This window comes from Pieris napi, chromosome 11 (genome assembly GCF_905475465.1).
Source record: "Pieris napi chromosome 11, ilPieNapi1.2, whole genome shotgun sequence".
In the NCBI taxonomy this organism is placed as follows: Eukaryota; Metazoa; Arthropoda; class Insecta; order Lepidoptera; family Pieridae; genus Pieris; species Pieris napi.
In genome coordinates, this window is record NC_062244.1 from 6,174,384 (window position 1) to 6,193,474 (window position 19,091).

Genomic DNA, 19,091 nt, shown 5'->3' on the forward strand with positions numbered 1-19,091 from the left:
TATATTTATAGTACCTAGGTCTTTATTTGTAAAACAGTATTAAAATTAAAATAAATTATTTTTTAATGAATGTGTTTGTAATTAATTGGTTTTCTTGATATCGAATGATTTCTTAGATAAGTTGATCAGCTATGTCCGCGTGAGGTATCCGATAGTAGTAAATACGACTATAATAATAGCATAGAAGGCGAGATAGTACTTTATGTATAGGGTGCTACTGAGTGCGGGAGAGCGTAAAGGATGATTCACGCTACACCGTGTCTCGACCGTGCCCCGGCCGGGGCAGTAATTCATGCCTGACCGTGGCTCGGCCGTGACCTTACCGTGCGCCGCCGGGACTCGGCCGGGGCACGGCGTTGTAATGTCGGTGGGTATTGTTTCCCGGCTCCGGCACGGTCCGGCCCCGACACGTCGTAACATGAACGTAGGCGCCCGGGCACCCGCAGAGCAGTCAACGTCAAATCTTAGTGAGGTCTGCAGCTCAACAGCAAAATGGACGATCAAATTTTTTTCTGGTTAGATTTGATTTAATTTTTCAAGTAAATAAGTAAAGCATTCTTTAGACATTCTAAAATAACCATAACACACCCCATCTTCTTTTAGTACTTTCGCTTCGTTTTTCTTATACTTCGTCATCGATGGCAATTGTTATAGCTGCCAATTCAAATTGTGAAAATTGCATTATTACTTAAGCGTCAAGTCTATCGACAGATGAAATCACTAGCTGACAAAAACAGATATAGTCGTGCAAACACGTACGTGCGTACATCCAAACAGCCCGGTGTAACATGAATCACTGTCCAGGCCGGCGCACGGTGGCCGTGTCCCGGCCGAGGCCCGGCCCGGTCGCGACACGGTGTACCGTGAATCATCCTTAAATAGGGCGTGCCACTTCCTATATCCAGTCAACTAGTTGTAGGCACGGAACATTTCTTTAGCACGTGCACCCCTCCCCTTCTAGTTAAACGAGTTGGTAGTTTGGAATGTTCTTTCGCAGCGTTTTTCAGCTGTAGAATTAAATTATGCTCGCCAATTATGAGTGTAATACCCTGATGTAATATGGTAGATTTTTTTTTCTCGCTGTTGGCCTTAAGGGCCTTTCAGCTCAGCTCGGTTCTCTCTTTTTTAGATTGAATTTGAAGGCAGGCCTGGTCATCTGTGGGAGGGACAAAAAGGTGTGAATGGTGTACTGGAGTGTTTTGACGAAAGGGCTGCAAGTGAATCAGGGGTGTCAGGGCCAGTAGATCATTTGAGAAAAGAAGTCTCAGATGTCCATCGTAAATTTTTAGTTCTATTATTTTAGTGCACTTTTTGGTAATTCGAAGTATACGCCGTATTGTATTAAATTGTATATCATAATGAGGTAGGCCTATAACAACAATAAAATAATGTAGATAAGAAAACGACAAGTGAGTATCGTCAGTGATTCATATTTACCTCTCCGGTGCGGACGCAAAGTAAGTACAATTTAGGCATATTATTAACACTTGATTCACATATATCATACGAAGATAAGTTTATAATCCTTTTGATTATTGTAAAAATTCCTATATATTTTCCAAACTAATTATTTTTGGTCTATGATAGATAAAACCCGGTTTTAGATATACATTTACCAGTTTTTGTGTTTATTCAAATCTTACTTTTTGTACAAAAAGTTTGTAATGGATTTAATTGAATTTCGTACATATTACGTGTTATCTCACTTTTATAATGCATTATTTGAATTTAAATAATATGATAATAAAACAATGCTTAATCTATGTAACACGTTAAAATTATAGTATAGACAACAGGCTTTGCTACGTAATAATATGTAGGCGTGATTAATAATACTTAAAAAAAATTGCACTATAATTATATTTACCATATTATTCATTACTCTTCTTATGTATGAACCAGCTTCGATCAAGTGCTCAACGCATACTTGTGTTTAGCACATAGGTGCTGGGTGCATGATCCGGCGAGTGCTCCTGGATCTTTTTTAAATTGTTAATATAAAAATTCACATAAATCACCTATTTTATACTATTTTGATCATTGGTTTATACAAGAGTTTTTATTATATATTATACGACATATTTTGCATTATAGATAAGATGCATTTTTTTATAGTAGAGGCGGTTTCACTCTTATTCTCTCTGTGTCGATACAAAGATTATGTATATAGAAAAGCATAGACTTCATTGCATGGTTTTGTTCGATTTTATACTTGTGCGTTAAGTGTTTTGCAGTATTTAATCGCGATGTTTCACGACTCTTAAATGGTTTTATAATAACCATACAAACGTTAGATAAACAAAAATGTGATTTATCAAATAAACTTATAAATTTTATTAGACCTATTATATGTAACATAGAGTTACTACTTTACTTGCAATATAAAACATATAATAAATGAAAAAAAACACACTTACGTTACGAGTTTCTGAAAAATAATTATAATAAAATATGTCCATTTAATTACCTTACCCAATCTATCTGTTTATATTATTTATTCTCATTTGTAAAGTAAGTATAACATTAATTTGTTAACCACAATTCATTCTTATTCTAATAATTATATTAAATTATAGACGTCGATGACCACAAACTCCAATACAATTATTATTTTTTATTCTTGATAACCTTCAATAGACGTCTTTCATAATATATCGATATAGGTTTTATGTTGCTAATTGTCTACACATGAAAAAATATATAACTATTTTAACCTTCCGATTCCCAGAACCAACATTGGGTTTCGTGAGCCAAGGTAGAACACATACCTACTTGGATTCTGTCACTAATGTTGACCCTTTTTCGCACTCTTCTACTGGTTCATTTAAGAATAAGTTAAAACTATTAATGTCTAAGGGTCTGTTTCACAATGTACCATACATTAAGTACATAAGTACCAAATAGCTATGCAACAATAAATTATTTGGAAGATAAATTGTGCTATTTGACATTAATCGAACTCATAACTTATGATGGACTTTATGTGACGAATAGCGCTATCTGACAGTCGTGAAACGCAACAATAGTGTTTATCCTACCAATCTATATATATAAAAATGAAACCCGTTTTCCGCTGTCACGACATAACATGAAAACGGCTTGACCGATTTGTCTGATTTTTTTTATAATATACCTTGAAGTACGAGGATGGTTCTTACGGAGAAAAATTAAAAAAAATTGAGTGAAAAAGTCTAAAAACAACACTTTTCTATATTCCCATACAAAATATTCGTGATAATACTTAAAAGTCAATTTGAACTTTAATATCATAGCATAAAGTTCAAGTGTTAGTGGAGGGGTTCCGGGAAGGTAAATTTTTATTTTTTGACATAATGTATTTGTTGTCTTATCAATTTTCTTTTTTTTATCTTACTAGCTAGACCGGTGTCCCGAATAGCAGAATAAGTATTTTAAACAAATAAAGAATCGACTGTTAGGCGGTACGATGTTCGCCAGGCCAGGTAGTAAGTAATAAATAGCTAATTTGGAACTTATGTAGAACTTATCCGTACATTGTGAAACAGACCCTTAGCCTCGTATCTTCCTTGTTTATTTTAGCTACTAGATTGTAGTTCTCCTAATTTATAAATTTGCTGTCATGTTTTGTCTTGCTTTGCTTTGATTATATTTTTACTTTTTGTGGATATGTCCAATGTGTTTATTTTATGTTTTATTTTTATTTTATCTTAACTGTATAGAGATGTATCTGTTTAGTTTCCTAAATAAATAACAAACAATTTTACGTACAAAGGGGTTAAAGAGGTAGGTACAACGCAGAACTTCAACAGATATTTTTTAGTGTTCATATTATAATTATGTACATAAATATCATTAAAGTAAACAAGATATAGTACGATAGCGTCGATGTGGAAAAATAATATATAGATAATCTTTAAGTATAATCAGTAGGTACTATCAAACTTGGGTATCAATCACTATCAATACCATCTTATACATATAAAAAGGGTACTTGTTATAATTTATATATTCAAAGATATACTAATAATTTCAGATGTGGGTGTTAACATTTCTTCTCATTACACTAAGTGTAACTTGCAATGGCTATAGGATTCTTGTTGCGTTCGCGATGCCCTCAAGGAGTCATTCCATACTCGGTGATGGTATTGTAAACACATTAGCAAAAGCAAATCATGAGGTAAAGTATTAAATATTGTAGCATAGCATGTTGAAGTAGAAAACTCGACTATATTGCAATTGCATTGTTATATACTGCTGTACAGTATACACGGCTAAATATAATGTGCAGGCACCGTGCCTGAAGGCATGCTCGTGCTATATATAAATTATGTTAAATAATTGTAAATTTATAATAATACATAAATTGAATCCGGTTAAAAAGTTTTTTCTTTATTACTCTATTTTCAGGTTACTTATATAACACCATTCCCCAAAAATAAGCCTTTAGCCAATATCAGAGAGATTGATATCAGCGATAATCTTCAGATATCTGAAGGTAAGCACGTTTTTAACTTACCATAAATCTCGCTATAATTGTTGCATGTAATTTTTCTAACAATTTTAACTACGCACCACTAGTTATTTCTTTTGTTATAAATTTTAAAAATAAAAACATTATTACAGATGACGTAAGCAATATACAAGCAATAATGGATAAAAAAAAGGATATGCAAAATCTAACTGACTTCATTACTACAATCACGGAAGTGAATTCAAAGGCCATTCAACATCCAAACGTATACAAGGTCCTCACCGATCCAAAAGAGGAATTCGATGTTATTATTGTAGAATGGTTATTTTCTGAGCTACTGGCTGGGTGAGAACCATTTTTCTTCGAATTTATATTACATTATAAGTTCTCGCGCAGTGTTGCTTCAGCGTGCGACTTTCATATAACATTCACTCAAACGGTAAAGGAAAACATCGAGGATACAATAAGTTTACGGTGTGTGTCAAGCAGAAAAGATACAGAAATCTGAGGCCAGGCCTAAAAAGGTTTTAGCGCTACTGGTTTTATAAGTACATAAACAAAATACAAGAAAACTCATCAATTATATTAGAAATTAGAAATAGACAAGGAACAAATAATATTATCTATATTATATAGCTGAAATTAAAAATGCAAATTTGCATAACCTAAATATGAACTTCAAATTTTAACCTCACGAAGAGTATATTAAACAAATATCTTGTAAAGAAAATTATAATACAACTTAGGCATCATTGTCTATATTTGATTTGCAAAAATATTACAAACATTTTATTTATTAGGTTTAATTCTATTTTATCAGATAAGACAAAGATAATACGTGATAATAAAACACTCGTTTGATTGTATTTTAAATTAGATTTTATGCAACAAAAATTACTTATTGAAAATATTATGTAATTTTGTTTCCAGACTCTCAGCAGTTTTTAACTGTCCATTCATCTGGTTATCACCAACAGATCCCCATTCAAAAATTTTGAAATTGGTTGATGACATCGCTAACCCGGCCTACAATCCCGACGTGATTTCTTCCAACTACCCACCATTTTCATTTACTCAGCGAGTAAAGGAATTAGCTTTCATGTTGTTCGGATTAGGACTGGAACATTTGTAAGTACAGTTTTGTTTTCGGTCGTAGCCAAAATTCATAAAATCGTATTTAAAGTTGTTCATCATTTCGATGAGGAACCGAGATTGTCAAAATTTTAAAAGTTAACGATCGTCTTATATGTAAAATACTCAGAAACACCACCGATAGGTACACTTTATAAGCGGTACGATACCAGAACTCAAGTAACGTCCGCACGCCACGGCGGTAGACAGTCGACTGACCCCCACTAGTGTGCTTCGGTATACTACATCCCTTCCTTATTAAAATTTATAAAAACTTATCAAATGATTCGAAAATTAACTTTAATTTTGTTTCTTTTACATTTTAGGATGATAAGTCATTAATCTTCATTTTCGTTACCTCGTCGTCTGCGTGGTGGTTAATGATTTGTCACTCACCATTTTCAACCCTCTTAAGGTGGACAATATTTCTGCGGTATTCTTTGCTCGTTGAATTATTTCTTACCCTAATGTCTCCACCGTTACATCTGTTACCGTGTGAGACTCTGGACCACAATTAGGAGCCAATTTATTTTCTCTTATCATATTTTGAAGTCTAGATTTTCCCCAATTCCCAAATGACTATCCGCCGCTTTTCTCTTCATCAGCATATTCCTTTCCTTTTTCTTTATTCTCCCTATCTCTGTCTATAAAATCTGAATATATGACTTTATGTTCCATGTCTGTAGCCATGAGAATTTTATCTTGAAACTGTCTAGCTGTCTGTCTAAAAGAAGAGTTCAGCCGGGGTTTTTCCTATTACTGTATGAGGGGTGCTGTTGTACATTACAAGGTTTTCTAGAAGGTCCTCTTTCCAATCCTTTTTCCCAAACTTTTTTTACTTAACCTGTGGTCAATAGGGTATTGTATTGTAAATTACAATTCCGCACTCCTTACAAAACGCTTTGAAATTGTCACTTGTAAATTGATTGCCACTATCGGAAGTTAGGGTTGCAGGATATCCCAATCGAGCAGTAATGTTCTTCATAATTTTAATCTCCTTATACCTACTGTAGTAGTCTACTAGTATAAGTAGGTAATCGTTTGATGGCAATGGTCCCAAAAGTATACCGCCACATCAAGACAAGGCTCACTTGGAAGGTCTCGTCTTTTAGTTGGATGAGGTTTAGGTGATGAAACCAGCGTACCTTTACAGGTTTTAACACGACTTTCAGCATCCCTATCAATTTTAGGCCACCAAACCTTTGTTCTTAGACGACCTTTCATGGCAACAAAGCCAGGATGTCCTTGGTGAGCAGCCTCAAGAACTCGATCACGAAGTTGTTTAGGAATAATAAGTTTATTCCCTCTGAGGGCTTTATTACCTTATAACACTCACTTATAACACTCATTCCACTTATCTTTAAAAAACACCAGTTCTTAATGCTATTATTTCCCTGTCTGTTGCACTGGCTGTTTCAATTTCAACAAGTGGAACAGCTATCGGTCTGCTGTATTCTACAATTGCATTTATGTAGTTTTCATTGTCGAATGGAACTGGGTAGGCAGATTGACAAAGGCGTGAAATAGGGTCTGCGATGTTCTCTTTCCCTGATCGGTAGACTACTTTATACTTGTAAGCCTGCAGCCGCAGAACCCATCGTTTCGATGCGTGCGGCTTGGATCTGTTACCGAAGATAGTTTCCAAAGCCTTGTGGTCACTTATGGTCTCAAACTCTTTGCCCAGTAGATGAATCTTAAAATGTTCTACTGCCCATACCAGAGCCAGGGCTTCTTTCTCCGTTTGACAGTATCTCTTCTCGCAATCAGTAAGAATTTTATTGCCGAACGCAATTATCCGAGGTCCATGACGATCAATGTGTACGAGCACCGCTCCAAGACCAACTGGAGATGCATCTGCTATTATTTGCGTTCTATCCATCAGGTTGTAGTAGCCAAGTGTTTTTAAGTTTGACAGTCGTATCTTGAGGCTCTCAAATGAAGCGTCTTGAACGTCTGTCCAGTATTTTTTAATGTAAGTAGATCTACTCAATCTAAGTCTTATTATTTGCCAAAGGAGTTCTGTAAGTGTTGCCAAATTGGGTATCCATTTCCTGACGTAGTTAACGAGTCCAAGAAACTCTGTATCTCTTCAATGTTGGATGGCTTTTTTGAAGCCTGGATTGCTTGAATGTATTTGTCCAATGGCTTTATTCCTTTTTCAGTTAGTATAGATGTCCTTTCCAAGTCGTTTATCGTGTTGCGACTCATCAGATCCATGTACCATAATTTCGTCAGTAAAATTCGCTGTCCCTTCATAACCGAGCAACAAATTCTTCACCCACTTTACAATTGATAGTTAGTTGTGTCATCATCCATATGGAATACATAATCCACTTCATCGGTATCTTGGTTTGTTCCTTTATTAATTTTCAGTCTCTTTGTTCTATTGTATTCGTCATTTCGTGTATGTAATTTCCGTTTATGTACCTTAGTCTTACAATAATCTCTAAAATGGCCAACGATTCCACATATTAACATTTTTTTATCTATGGCTGGCCAATTATTATCAAATGTAAATGCTTGCTGTTGCCGCAACGAATACATGTTTTCACTGAGTTTCGAACCGTACGTAATTTCTTGCATATACCCGGTTAATTTCTGAATTTTCGTATCAAAAGTTTTACTTGATCCTTGCTTATCAAACGAATCAAGCTGTCTGTTAACCGTCTCAGCGTAATAGCAATTGTAATTACTTGTTGAAGTGTTATCGAATCTTTACCTGCCAGCCTTTCTTCCTTAATGCTGAGCTACGGCCCTTTTCTACGATTTGGTCTATTAAGTGTTCATCTTTAGCAGGAAACTGGCATTTAGTTACCAGCTTGAGTTCGCAACCGTAAAAGGAAAGTTTCAAACCTCTTCCCTTCCTCTTGTTAGATAGTCAGTCTAATAATATCCTTCGTAGTATCTGCTTTGTTTTGGTGAAAAATATTCATTTAATTTTTTGTATAGCTATTTCATAAACGTCAGCGCCATCGCTCTCATGGACATGAGCTCCAGGCAAGTTGTAATACACCTCTTGCAATGCAAGCCCACCAACGTGTAATAAAGAAGCTCGCTTTTTAATGCTTGAATCAATATTAGCGGCCAAACATTATGTGTCTAGCGATAAATACTCGGCGCGCCTAAAAGTTGACCCTTTTTCTGCGCGCAGCCATCGAAGCGTACGAACGTGTTCTTCTCAGAACACTTCGATATCGTGGCCTTACGATAACGCTAATAAACTGTTCTTTTCAGAACAATATTATCGTATCTTACGAAAACGTTTAACAACTGTCCTTTTCAGGACATATTATTCTTGTTTCTCGACAAAAACGTTTAACAACTGTCCTTGTCAGGACATATTACCGTGTCTTGCGACAACGATGAAACTGTTCTTTTCAGAACACACGACCGTATCTATTCTGATCTGTTCGTGTCAGAACACATCACTGTATCATTACGACACCGTATTTAATCACCTACAGGTTTATACCCGTATAAATATATCTTCTTTATTTACGAAACATTAATCACGCATACTTCGCACAATAATCTGATCTGAATATCAATGATTATTGTCACTAAACCAAATACGGTCTAATCTAATAAACCTTAATAATAAAAGTAGTCTATCAAATTGACTTTAAAGCATGTACTCGGAATTAGTCTATCTTATTGACTTTAAGAACGTTTTGGCCTATCATATTGACCTTAACGCCATTATCTTAGTCTATCTTATTGACTTTAAGAATGTTTTGGCCTATCATATTGACCTTAACACCATTCTCTTAGTCTATCTTATTGACTTTAAGAACGTTTTGGCCTGTCATATTGACCTTAACACCATTCTCTTAGTCTATCTTATTGACTTTAAGAATGTTTTGGCCTATCATATTGACCTTAACACCATTATCTTAGTCTATCTTATTGACTTTAAGAACGTTTTGGCCTATCATATTGACCTTAACACCATATCTTAGTCTATCTTATTGACTTTAAGAATGTTTTGGCCTGTCATATTGACCTTAACACCATTCTCTTAGTCTATCTTATTGACTTTAAGAACGTTTTGGCCTGTCATATTGACCTTACAAAACATCGATCTTTCATATTGATCTAACCATTGTCATCTACTAATCGTCAAGACCTTTCACATTGGCCGTGATAGCAAAACATGGGTCTCTCAAATTGACCTCACAAAACATCGATATTTCATATTGATCTAACCATTGCTATCTACTAATCGTCAAGACCTTTCATATTGGCCGTGATAGCAAAACATGGGTCTCTCAAATTGACCTCACACAACATCGATCTTTCATATTGATCTAACCATTGTAACTGTAACTAGAAATTTCTCTTTCACACGCGTTCCTTCCTTACATACCATGTTTCCTTATGTCGATTATATTTTCAGCAAAATTTATTGTTAATAATCAGTATTAATTGGTTATTCCAGTACATTAAATCCGATACAGTTTAAAGCTTATGAAGAACTCTTAGTACCAATTATACAAAAACGAGGCAACAAAGTCCCGCGTTTTGAAGATGTGTTGTATAATGGATCACTGATTCTTAGTAACTCTCATTATTCAGTGGGGAGATCTCTTAGGTTGCCTCAAAATGTAATTCCAATTGGAGGATATCATATCAGTCGTGAAGTCAAACCGCTACCAGATGTAAGCATTATTTTGTTACCTAATTGTATCTACTAACAGTTACAGTTCATAAAGACCTTTCTTTTTGAATTATAAGCATAAAAATCTATAATAATATCTTTACAGGATTTGAAGAAACTTTTAGACAATGCGAAAAATGGATTAATTTACTTCAGTATGGGAAGTAACTTGAAGAGTAGGCTAATGCCGGAGGAGCTGAAGAAAAGCCTACTTAAGATGTTTGGCACATTAAAGTATACAGTATTATGGAAATTTGAGGAAAACCTTCCTGGAACTCCAAGTAATGTGCACATCGTACAGTGGGCTCCACAACAGAGTATTTTAGGTGAGATAAATAAAATATTCTGTAAACAGAGTATGTTTTACTATTCATTGTTAATTTAAGTATTTCGTACCGAAACCGAACTCATTTAACTCCGACTGCGGATTGTCCGACCAACGGCTCGCCCTTGTTATTTTTTAGATGTGCGTAACTAAATTCGCATGTTAATTTTATCACAATATCATTGATCCGTATCAGATTTCTAAAAGTCAACGATTGCCAGGCATAGAAGGCAGATCAGGCACCTGATGAAGTAAATTATACTGAAATCTAAGGCCCATAAGAAATGTAGCGCCACTGGATGGATATGTTCATAAAAAATATTATATTTATTAAGCTATGTTAAAGTATTCAAAATTACAAGATATTGTATGAGCATGTAAAGTCTCATGGGTGCCCAGGTGGAATGTTTGTTTGTTTAATTTAAGAATGTTTTTTTGTTGCTAAGATATTACTTTTGGTATCATCTTACTTTTTAGGTGATCAGCCTTCATTATCTCCCAACCCAAAAACAATTGGAAATTTCTCGAAATCAAATTATCGTTTTCGATTAAGACTTATGTTACCCAAGTATGGGTAATTTACTCGATACTTCACATGTATATAAGCTATATTTTCAGCTCATCCAAACTGCATTCTCTTCGTAACTCATGGTGGCCTTCTGTCAACAACTGAGACAATTCACTTTGGAAAACCCATCGTAGCAATTCCAGTTTTCGCGGATCAATTTAACAATGCGAATAATGCAGTTAGGAAAGGATTTGGCATAAAAGTAGATTTGTCTTACACTATGGCTGATAATTTAAAAGTAGCTATAGAAGGCGTTCTCCAGAATCCTAAGTAAGTATCACTATAGCCATTTGCTATGAAAAAAATATCGTTTTTCAGAGTAGTGTCTGATTAAAATACACCTCATTTTTGGTACGAAAATTTTCAATGGTACGCCTAAGTTAGGAAAGAAGTTATCGCATTTTCAACACATTCTTTCTTGAGTTAGTACACAGCGCGAAGTGATCATTAAAATTTGAAGGTTTGTTTTAGGTTCATTAAAAATGTGATATTGTGATCAGTATGGATCAAACTTTTCAGTCGACAATCTTAATTAGTCTTAGATTTCCAGAAATAATGTAACGATTTTTATAAAATACTATTTTTTTTAAGATATGCAGCGAGAGCCAAAGAGCTTTCAATGATTTATCATGATAGACCGGTAACACCAGACAAGGAAATGGTGCACTGGGTCGAACACGTTGTCAAAACTCGTGGTGCCCCTCACTTGAGATCACCAGCATTGGACCTACTTTGGTACCAAAAATTGTATTTAGATCTCTTTGGTCTTTTAATCATACTTAAGGTGTTGTTGTATTATATTTGTAAAAAAATTGTTGGTCTTTTTTTGAAAGACAAAACTAAAGTTAGTAAGAAGAAGAGACAATGATTTGTTTGTGATATTTTATTAAAAATGTATAAATTGTGGAACCTGATTCTTTTTTTAAACCGATTCTTAATATTCATTTTAGAAATGGAATGTCATTTATAAACAAAATCATACCACGTTATTCCGTTTGTGCTTTGTAAAGTAACATTTTCTTACTAGACTTTTGTTAATAAATTTAATTTAGAATCCTTTAAGTTAGCAGTTTTGTACCCTGAATGCAACAAAGTATTATTAAATATAATGTACATGTATATAAAGTACCTTTATTTATAAAACATCATTAAAATAAAAATAAATTATTTTTTAATGAATGTGTTTGTAATTAATTGGTTTTCTTTATCGAGTGATTCCTTAGATAAGTTGATCAGCAATGTCCGCGTGAGGTATCCGATAGCAGGAAATACGACTATAATAGCAGCAAAGAAGTCGGAGTGCGTAAATATGGCGCCCCCCGCATCGTTACCACTTCCTCTATCCAATGAACTAATTCTACGCCTGGGGCTGCCGTGCGAGAGTGGTAGACACGGGACATTTCTTTAGCACGCGCACGATATCTCAAATTCAAAGAGTTCAAAATTAATAAATACTTTGTTAAGGCCTACACAGCTCCCCTTCAAGTTAAATGAATTGGTAGTTTGGAATGTTCTTTCGCAACGTTTTTCAGCTTTAAAATTAAATTATGCTCGCCAACTGTTGGTGTATGCCCTGATGTAATATGGTCGGTTAAGTTGCGGGGCTAGACTTCTCCTGCGCTTTCTTCAGTTAATGTCTAGGCAGGTTTGAGCCGGCAATTATTAATGATAGAGTGGAAAATTATTTTAAATGAGCATATTTTATCAAATCAGCTAGGAAGGTTTCGAGATTCATTCAAAGATTACCACTCATTGATTTACCATGTCTTCTTTAAGCGTTTACCAAAGAATCCATAGGTTCATGGCCGGAGTTTAAGATCTGGTTTGAACGCAGAACCTCAAGGTGTCGCTGAACACAATATGCAACGTGTTGTGTGTGAATTGTAATATGTACAGTGTACACGTGATAAGTTATTTTAGGAAAACATGGTTACTACAACTTAGGATAATGCTAATTTATTTTTTTTCGTTTTTTTCTTCATAGCTCTAAGTCAGATAATAAACAACACAAAACACAAATATTTTGTCAATATACTGTAAATACCATCAGTTATTTATATTTATTTGTTTAAGGATAATACTATCGATTGTAAGATAACGACTATAATACTGACATACTTACTAAGTTATGAGTGATGTTTCATATATTTATGGTTATTTAGTGTAAACCATTAAATATCGATAAATATTAAATAGATTATAATAGCTCTTTACAATAAATCTACGATAGAATTAGTATTAAATACGTATTTAAATAATATAGTCTAAGAAGTTTACGGATGAAACTGAAACAACCTACGAGTTTTAATCACACAAAACCTCAAGAGTGAAAAAAACTACTGTTTTTGCTGTCCCAAGCTGGAGGCAAGTCTAAATGATTTATGAATCATTGAAACGTCAAAAATCATTAAAAAAAAATTAGTTTATCTTCATTAAGTGCGAAGCTCGGTCATATGGCATGCAGACAAAGATTTGATATCGAACAAGACAGTCGCCATTTGGTGGTGATGTGATTCAAATAATAATCAGTGCGACAAGTGTCGGTGATTTAAATTCACAGAGTTAAAATTGAAATTAAATTTTCCATAATTTAAAGTTTTAAAAAGTTCGGTGACATTAGCTGCTAGAACTATTGAATTAACGACATTGGATTGGACTTAGTTTGCATTGGACCTTGTCTTTACCAAAGGACATCACCGACAACATTCAATACACACATGGTAAAGTAGTGAGCCAATAAGTTTATTTATATAGCTAGGTTCCTGCTTAGATACTTTAACTAAAATTACACATGAGTCATTTTGTTTCTAACGCGTCTATATTTAAAACAAGACCATTTATCCAAATTTATAACAGTGACAGATAAACTAGTAGCATTGTATTTTAAATAATTACTAGAACGAAGGGATTGATGAAGCCATTAATGACTACTACTACCTACAGTGTGACAAATAATTCACGTATTTCTACTAGTAATTCTATGTATATTTACGTTATATTTGTCTTAGCGTGATGATGATGGATCATAAACATCAGGTCAATATTTCAATAACCTAAAACTCAATTGTTTGGAGCTCACAGAATAGAATTAGGTAATTCCTTAAAAATAATTAATGGCTTGTGGGATACTTAAAAAGAATGGATATTGATTCTTAATAAGGGGAAAAACTGGCCGTCCTAACACGAGAGAGCATGTAGGTTAGGTATTTCTCGCCGTATTACAAGAGTGCTCTTTGCCCTGACAATCCTTTTTTGGATGCATTTGCCGCCTTACATTGATACGCCGTTTTAATTCACCGTGCAAGTTATTATTGAACACATAGAGATAAACTTTTGGTGCACAGCCTTAGTTCGAGGAGCCAATTTAAGCGTTGATTACCAAATGCTTAGTTGTGATAATTCTTTTATTCTCTACAGAAAATGGCTCTAACACTTCTTGGTTTAACATTACTAGTGATTGGTTTCTGCGAACCTTACAAGATACTGGTTATAAGCCCCATGGCCGGCAAGAGCCATGCTATATTGGGGGATGGTGTCATCAAGCACCTTCTGAAGGCCGGACACCAGGTGATACTCAAAGAGGAGTTCTTTAAATAGTAACTTTTAAGGATATTCAATCACTTTCACTTTCACTTTCACCAATGTGCGTCAAAAAAATCCCAGTTCTGTACCTGTTTCTATATAAGGTATGGCGGTTTTCTCGCGATGTCTTATTTTCGAACGTATGGCTTCTTGGTTGAGAGTCGAATGCAAAAGCCATATGCCATATTCGAAATGTTTACAAAAATAATAATTTTCTATTGAGTATAATAAACAATCCATAGTGGAAAATTTCTTAGTAAACCTTTTATAATGGGCTTAGTTTTTAACAATTTTTACAGGTCTCTTACGTAACAGCGTTTCCTGAAAGCAATTCCCACCCAAACCTTACAATCGTAGATGTCAAGGCTAATAGAGATATAATAAAAGGTATTTTAATATAATCATGTTATAAATTGCTTAGATGAAATTAAAATGTTACTACGCTTCCTTCTTCTTTTTCATTAGTCGCGTTCTTCATTACTGAAGGTCGTGCTGTTGTTGCATTTCTTCCTCTATTCCCTTTGTCCTTCCCTTTTTTGGATTGGAACCCCTGCGTGCTAAAGAAGCTCAGAATCTTTTGGTACCTAACACTCTGAAAAAGGGCGGGTCATCACTTAGTTGTCAGAGAATGGACAAAAACGTCCTTTTCCAGGGAATCCTAAGCATCTGCCCCCAACACCACATTTCAAGCTTCCTACTTTCGGATTTTTGTACAATGTACAATCCAAGTTTCAGCGCCGAGAAATGGGGAACATTAGTGATGTGATTCGACCAGTCTTTTTAGTTTTTACTACGCTTTAAATAAAGGAAAGGTTTTTATTTTAATGCTCGTGTTCTTACAGCAAGTTAAGCTTCCACCAAAATCGATATTAAGATTGGCGATTGGTAAATTAAAAATTATTTGTATTTCTGCAGATGACATGATAAGTTTGGACATGATAATGAATAAAAAAGTCGATCTACAAAATATACAACTTATTGTAAATATGTTCGTTGAAATTGGAAAGCAGACAATAGCGAATAAAAATTTTCAAAATGTCTTGAAAGATAAAAATCAAGAGTTTGATGTAATTATAGCAGAATGGATGTTCACAGAAATATACGCTGGGTAAGCAATTTACGATTCTATTACATATTAAGAAGTGACATGTTCTGTGCGGTCAGGGTAGTTCATCATTCATATCTTGATTTAATTTTGGATCAAGTATCGGAGACATGTTAATTCCCTTACCATGTTAATCATCAGCAACTATGTATGGTTATGACACAGATATGACATCCAGCTTGTGGTACCCAAATACCTTTTTGATATATTTTATCCTCTTTCTAGATTAATGCCTGTTTTTGACTGTCCTTTGATATGGCTATCCACTATTGAACCTCATTGGATGGTATTACAACTTATCGACGAAATTCCAAACCCTGCGTACACGCCCGACAGCCATACAGTTTATGCACCACCTTTCACATTTTGGCAGCGAGTTCAACTTTTATTACACGCAATTCTAGGACGGTATCTACAATATAGGTAATGTTAAGATTTTTATATTTATTGTCATATCACAATATTTAGATCCTTATGATAACATATATACTAATTATATATGTTATGAAATAGAAGAAGCTTCAGTTACATTAGAAGCTTAAATTGATAGTGATGTGAATTTGATGTACAACTTATAGACCAAAACTTAACTCACATTCTGTAAATTTAGTTCGCCGATTTCAAGTACCGAATTCCGCTCTTCCTTCTAACTTAATTTAAACGGTAGATACAACAGTTCTATATCAACTTGCATAAAACAAGAATCTCAAAGTCCGTTTCCATTATTTATCTTTAGAATCTATCACGCAATCAGATTGTGGTTGTTTTTAAAATTAGGATGATAATCTTTTTTAATTTCAGATATGTATATGGACCAGAACAAAAGACATATGAACAATTCATAGTACCTCATATAAGAGATAAGATCAGACCGGTACCATCATTAGATATTCTAAGGTATAATGCGTCCCTTATGTTTGGAAACTCGCATTATTCACTAGGACGAGCCACAAGACTACCTCAAAACTACATTCCTATTGGTGGTTATCACATTGATACTGACACGAAACCTTTACCAAAAGTAAATATGCTTGTAACTTTTCTTTTAGAAGATTAAGTTGGTCAAACATTTTCCCCTACGTACGATGGCATTTATTACAAATACCACTTCAAGGAAATGATTTGCTACTATCTAAATGCCACTATCTATATAGTAAAACAATGACTTGACAGAATTTATAATAGAAATGATAATGAACTATACTTAAATATTATTTCCTTACGTTTCCACATTTTTATCTATATAACGCGTCGTTGCTTTTTTACTTTTGTTAATTTTTAGGTATTTTTATGCATTTATGTTTATGGTGTCGAAAACGTATTCTAACATATTAGCTTATTTGATTAAATGTTAATATTTTCATTATTTAAGGATCTTCAAATAATTATGGATAACGCTAAAAACGGAGTTATTTACTTCAGTATGGGATCAAACCTAAAAAGCAAACATTTCCCCCAAGAATTAAAAGAAGGACTACTTAAGCTTTTTGGAGAATTAAAACAGACTGTTATTTGGAAATTTGAAGAAAAATTAGAGACTCGTCCAAAGAACGTACATATAGTACAATGGGCTCCTCAGCAGAGTATCTTAGGCATGTTTTATTTATTTATTTCATTTACTTCTGCTGCTGCAAATAAAGGGCATCACGACTTCATTTGCGTCTTAATGAGACAATTTCATAATTCCACAACTAGTTTATATCAATTTGTGTCAGATCTTCTCTCCACTTACTGCACACGGCGTTTTGTTAACGTAACAATATTATGTAATTTGTTTCATTTGCAGCGCATCCAAATTGCGTTCTTTTCATTACGCATGGAGGTCTTCTCTCTACAACAGAAGCTATTCATTTTGGGGTTCCTATAATTGGGATCCCAGTATTTGCTGATCAGTTCACGAATATTGAGGTAGCTGTTAACAAAGGCTATGCGAGAAAGACCCCTCTATCTTATTCGATGGTGGATGACTTAAGAGAGAGCATACGTGATTTATTAAACAATCCCAAGTAAGTTTTTACTCAATAAAAATAAAATTGTTACACTATTGATGTTGACATAAAATCAGATGTACCTACTGTCCCAAATTGACTTTTGTGTATAATATTTTTCCTGAAAAAAGAATAAATAAAAACCTTAGATATTAGAATACAATATTTTTGACTCATTGTTTAGCGATTCATTGCTTTCATCTTTTGTATTCTACACGGAACTTTAAGACTAACTGCGTAATTTAAAATATGACACAGTAGGAAACCTAAATATTTAATTATGTAAAAATGCTAATGTATCAGTATAATATTTATTTACTTTAGATATTAGTATTAATAAAGTATGTTTATAATTACTCATGTACTTGATTTTTGTAAATTACCTATACATCTTTTTCAACTCCAACCGATTCTAATATAGCTATTAGTAAAGAAATTGAAACTGTTTTCTAATAATGATTGATTCTTCTAACTCCTTTTCAGATACTCAGCTAAGGCAAAAGAGCTATCTCGTATCTACCACTCCCGTGTGGTGCACCCTAGCGTGGATCTCGTACACTGGACAGAGGAAGTAGTGGTGTCGCAGGGTGCGCTGTATCTTCGCTCTGCTGCGTTGCAAACGCCTCTATACCAGAAAATATATCTGGACTTGGCTGCTTTATTAATTATAATAATTTTAGTTTTTATATATCTTACTCGAAAAGTTTTACGAATATTTACTAAAAAGGCACATAATGACAAGAAAAAAAATTAAGATTTTAGCATAATACAAATAACAGAGATATTTATGACGTAGATTAACATTTCATTGATATTTTAGACACTTATGTGATCTGTCCTTTGTGCCACAAGAAACAATTGTTGTTTCATCTCAGAAAACCCATAAAATTCATGTTACGTTAACAAAAAGACGGTTGTGAGAATGACATAGCGTGTTTGTTGTATTACAAACCATTTTTGTATGTACTTAAAATTTAAATAATACTTAATTGTGTGTTTCGTTGGAAGGCCAGTGTGCTATCTTAAACAGAAATAAATATACGTTTATATAGATATTTTGTTTTATTTATCTTTTTAATATCTTAATCAATACATATACCTAAATGAAAGCAAGTAGCATTAATAGTTTTATTAATATTCGTATGACTGATTTTTCACCTTAAAACTGCGTAAGGTAAGGTAATTTATAATTTAGTTTAGAGTTTTATTTTGCAAGAGGTTTGCAACATAGCCTTAATAGTTATAATAATAAAGACTCGTGGGATCGTTTCAATTATTTTTGAGT

General features: G+C 33.9%; 2 protein-coding genes across 11 annotated transcripts in view; both read left to right on the forward strand.

The window, feature by feature from the left end:
- Window positions 1-910: 910 nt before the first annotated feature.
- The window catches only part of LOC125054119 (UDP-glucosyltransferase 2-like), a 43,079-nt gene continuing 24,898 nt past the window's right edge, over window positions 911-19,091 (forward strand). Inside the window, exons 1-9 of one of the 3 annotated variants that reach the window (XM_047655836.1) lie at window positions 911-1,457; window positions 4,013-4,156; window positions 4,387-4,474; window positions 4,603-4,795; window positions 5,381-5,578; window positions 10,020-10,239; window positions 10,345-10,564; window positions 11,182-11,401; window positions 11,723-12,306. In XM_047655836.1, coding sequence (XP_047511792.1) covers window positions 4,013-4,156; window positions 4,387-4,474; window positions 4,603-4,795; window positions 5,381-5,578; window positions 10,020-10,239; window positions 10,345-10,564; window positions 11,182-11,401; window positions 11,723-11,999 — 1,560 coding nt within the window. In that variant the 5' untranslated portion in view covers window positions 911-1,457 and the 3' untranslated portion in view covers window positions 12,000-12,306. Of the gene's footprint in view, window positions 1,458-4,012; window positions 4,157-4,386; window positions 4,475-4,602; window positions 4,796-5,380; window positions 5,579-10,019; window positions 10,240-10,344; window positions 10,565-11,181; window positions 11,402-11,722; window positions 12,307-19,091 lie in introns of those variants that run through there. The other 2 variants (XM_047655838.1, XM_047655837.1) reach the window with 2 other exon arrangements.
- Window positions 13,558-19,091, forward strand: part of LOC125054112 (UDP-glucosyltransferase 2-like) — a 38,522-nt gene continuing 32,988 nt past the window's right edge. The window contains exons 1-9 of one of the 8 annotated variants that reach the window (XM_047655803.1): window positions 13,939-14,167; window positions 14,549-14,698; window positions 15,013-15,100; window positions 15,629-15,821; window positions 16,044-16,241; window positions 16,620-16,839; window positions 17,191-17,410; window positions 17,605-17,824; window positions 18,290-18,859. In XM_047655803.1, coding sequence (XP_047511759.1) covers window positions 14,144-14,167; window positions 14,549-14,698; window positions 15,013-15,100; window positions 15,629-15,821; window positions 16,044-16,241; window positions 16,620-16,839; window positions 17,191-17,410; window positions 17,605-17,824; window positions 18,290-18,560 — 1,584 coding nt within the window. In that variant the 5' untranslated portion in view covers window positions 13,939-14,143 and the 3' untranslated portion in view covers window positions 18,561-18,859. Of the gene's footprint in view, window positions 13,860-13,904; window positions 14,168-14,548; window positions 14,699-15,012; window positions 15,101-15,628; window positions 15,822-16,043; window positions 16,242-16,619; window positions 16,840-17,190; window positions 17,411-17,604; window positions 17,825-18,289; window positions 18,860-19,091 lie in introns of those variants that run through there. The other 7 variants (XM_047655807.1, XM_047655804.1, XM_047655823.1 and 4 more) reach the window with 7 other exon arrangements.